Below are 2,993 nucleotides of genomic sequence, written 5' to 3'. Positions count from 1 at the left end.
AACGTGAAGAATAACCATCTCCAGAAGAAAGAGAGCGGGAAGGTGGCAAGGCCACCGAAGGACTCAGATCTCCCTCCAGGGTTAACTCATTAAATCTTCCAGGAAGCCTGTGACTCACCCTTCCCCAACACAAGCCTGACACTTGGGTCTAAGGGGGATGGCGGCAGCGGGAATTAGGTCCAGGTGACATCACTGTCAGGAAGCCAGTGCCAAAAAAATCAAGTGGGTGGTTTTCCTCACAAAAGCTGAGCCAACTGGTAATTGAGGGGAGTGGGGGTGAGTCATGTTTGACAGGTGAGGAATGACAACAGAGGGCCCGTTTCCTTAAGGCAGGGCGCAGGTAGCCAATAAAAAGCCAGCTGGCCACTGACTCTCCACCAGACCAGGGCGACCAGAAACCCCGTTCTTCTCTGCAAACCAGGTAAGTCTCTGATGAGAACCAATGTGAAGCTTGTTTATTTTGTCATTATTAGAAGCTGGACAAAGGCAACCATGTGTAATTGGGCTGATGGAGGGTATTCATTAGAGGGAGAGAATACGGAATGCTTGTGTTCTAATGTGAAGCCCAGTTCGGGTTTGAAGAGAACTTAGGAGGCGGTTCAGTGTCCGCCGCCTCCGTGGACAGCTATGGGACGGGGGTCAAGGACGAGGACAGATCCGTGCAAGTTCCCCCAGTAAGTTCAAAGCAGGATCACAACTAGAACTCAGTTCAGAACACTCTCAGAAACACCACTGTCCTCTCTGGTTATGATACTTATAAAAATTTTAATTCATGCAGTGGAGCTCTCCTGAGAGCTTACTACAGCTAAGGCACTATGCTAGGATCTTTGGGTAAATCACATCGACAGGAACTTCCTCAACAGACTCACAACCTCGCAGGGCAGGTGATGCATGGACATGCATAGATGAAACCCAAAGTAGTGGCTGGTGTGAGGAGAGGGGGCAGGGGAGCTCTGGGGCACGGTGGGGGCGCCACACTCAGGAAGAGCTCCCAGTGATGGTATGTGACATGAGCTATGATAGAGGAGCATTTGGACAAGCCGAGATGGGAAGGAAAGTGTTGCACAGGGGACTCTGTGAGCAACGGCTGTGAGTACAGAAGTCGGGGCTTAGATTCATACACGAGACTCATCCTAGAAGTCACAGTGTGCTGTGTGGTATGGGGAGTGGGTAGACTCAGGCATTTCTAAGGTATCACTTCCCCAAAGACCTAATAGGTGGTGTTGGGTACCTGCCAATGAGGGGTATCACACATCTGGGGAAGAAAGGAAACTGAGGAACGAATCCCACTGAAATGCAGCGAACAAATTCCCTTTAAGCTCCACCTTTTGAAAGGGCCCAGAAATGATCAAAGCATATTTTGCTCTCAAGTGAAAAGGACAACCAGGGGAGAAATGAGGCTCACTCTTCTAAAGGGACCTGAAATGAAACCTGTTGGCATTGAACATGGCTTCCTCCTGAGTTAATCCCAGTTTAAACCCTCTACTCCGTCTGTAGGTCCAGCCTCCTCTGAAGCATGAGTTCCCACCAGCAGAAGCAGACAGTCACCCCACCACCCCAGCTTCAGCAGCAGCAGGTGAAACAGCCCTGCCAGCCTCCTCCCCAGGAACCATGTGTCCCCAAAACCAAGGAGCCGTGCCACACCAAGGTGCCAGAGCCATGCCACCCCAAGGTTCCTGAGCCGTGCCACCCCAAGATTCCTGAGCCATGTCCCACCAAGGTTCCTGAGCCATGTCCCACCAAGGTTCCTGAGCCATGTCACCCCAAGGTTCCAGAGCCATGTCCCACCAAGTTTCCAGAGCCGTGTCACCCCAAGGTTCCAGAGCCATGTCCCCCAACGATCACCCCAGCGCCAATTCAGCAGACCAAGCAGAAGTAATGTGGTCCACGGCCAAGCCCTGGAGGAGCCGACCACTGGATGCTGAACCCCCTCTCCCACTGTTTATTCATCCTACCTGTAATTAGCATGCTGTCACCCTGAGTTGGAACCCCTCCCTCTTTGTACCCTCTAAAAAGATGTCCCTCACACTCAGTCTGGAGGGCTTCTGAGCCCATGCCTAAGGCTGAAGGTCTCACTGGTTGAGCTAGCCTTCTAGCTGCTCGGGGCTTATTGGGAGAGTGATTGGGGGTGGGCGGGGGTGGTCAAGTGACTGTTCCCAGCTCTGTTTCCATTAAATAATTTTTAACTCCATAGCTGGCTATTGTGTCATTGGTCGCCTCGGCTTTCTTCATTGTTCCATCAACATGAACTAGGAACTGCACCCAGAGGGCGGGCCGTGAGGGCTGCAGTCAGAAGGTGTGTGTGTGTGTGTGTGTGTGTGTGTGTGTGTGTGTGTGTGTGTGTGAGACTATTGTAGTTACAGGACAGTCCTGGGCTGCCAATGGGAGAGCCGTCAAGGTCCCCCAGAGCCTGTTACTTGGGGCAGCCTGAGACAGACCAAGACTTTCCTCCTGTCCCTGAGTGAGTCAGGTCTGAATGTACACGGTATCTGCTTCAAGCTCTCTCTGACTCTGAGTCCTTGCCCCGAATCACCCTTATTCTATTCAGTTTATTCTATTATTTATTTAATAGTACTTATTTAATATTATTATGAAATAGTGCTTGTACATATTCCAACATGATTATCTGCTCTTCACTCATCCTCCCTTGCTGATGTCCCAATACACAGAAGCCAAACAATTGCACTCAGATACAAACATACACACATTCACAAACACATTCATACCCACACACTTACCACAGAGACACACAGATAGGCTCCCACACCACGCGCGCGCGCGCGCACACACACACACACACACACACACACACAAATTTAATCATTTTGGTTGGTGTTTTTCTTTCACTGAGTGCCCAATATGAAGACCCCAATGCTGTAGAAGGACAGTCGACGCCACAGTGACTGCCCCAGGAGAAGCTTAAGATGGGGGGGTCATCACCCCCTTTCCCATATAAACTTATACTCACACAAAAAGCACAGACAGAGAAGCTC

General features: G+C 50.7%; 1 protein-coding gene across 2 annotated transcripts; it reads left to right on the top strand.

Annotated features, from left to right (window-relative positions):
* Nucleotides 1–360: 360 nt before the first annotated feature.
* LOC109373477 (cornifin-like) lies at nt 361–2,185 on the top strand. 2 transcript variants are annotated; one of them, XM_019627292.1, is made up of 3 exons: nt 361–421; nt 1,498–1,744; nt 1,793–2,185. In XM_019627292.1, exons 2-3 carry the CDS (start codon nt 1,517–1,519, stop codon nt 1,877–1,879), a joined length of 315 nt encoding a protein of 104 aa, XP_019482837.1. In that variant the 5' UTR covers nt 361–421; nt 1,498–1,516; the 3' UTR covers nt 1,880–2,185. The 2 variants fall into 2 exon arrangements, with proteins under 2 accessions (XP_019482837.1, XP_019482836.1); XM_019627291.1 differs by having other exon boundaries at nt 1,498–2,185.
* The last annotated feature ends 808 nt before the right edge of the window (nt 2,186–2,993 follow it).

This window comes from Hipposideros armiger, unplaced genomic scaffold, assembly GCF_001890085.2.
Source record: "Hipposideros armiger isolate ML-2016 unplaced genomic scaffold, ASM189008v1 scaffold_729, whole genome shotgun sequence".
In the NCBI taxonomy this organism is placed as follows: Eukaryota; Metazoa; Chordata; class Mammalia; order Chiroptera; family Hipposideridae; genus Hipposideros; species Hipposideros armiger.
The sequence above is the reverse complement of the archived record's forward strand: the minus strand, read 5'-3'. Positions and strand labels throughout refer to the sequence as shown.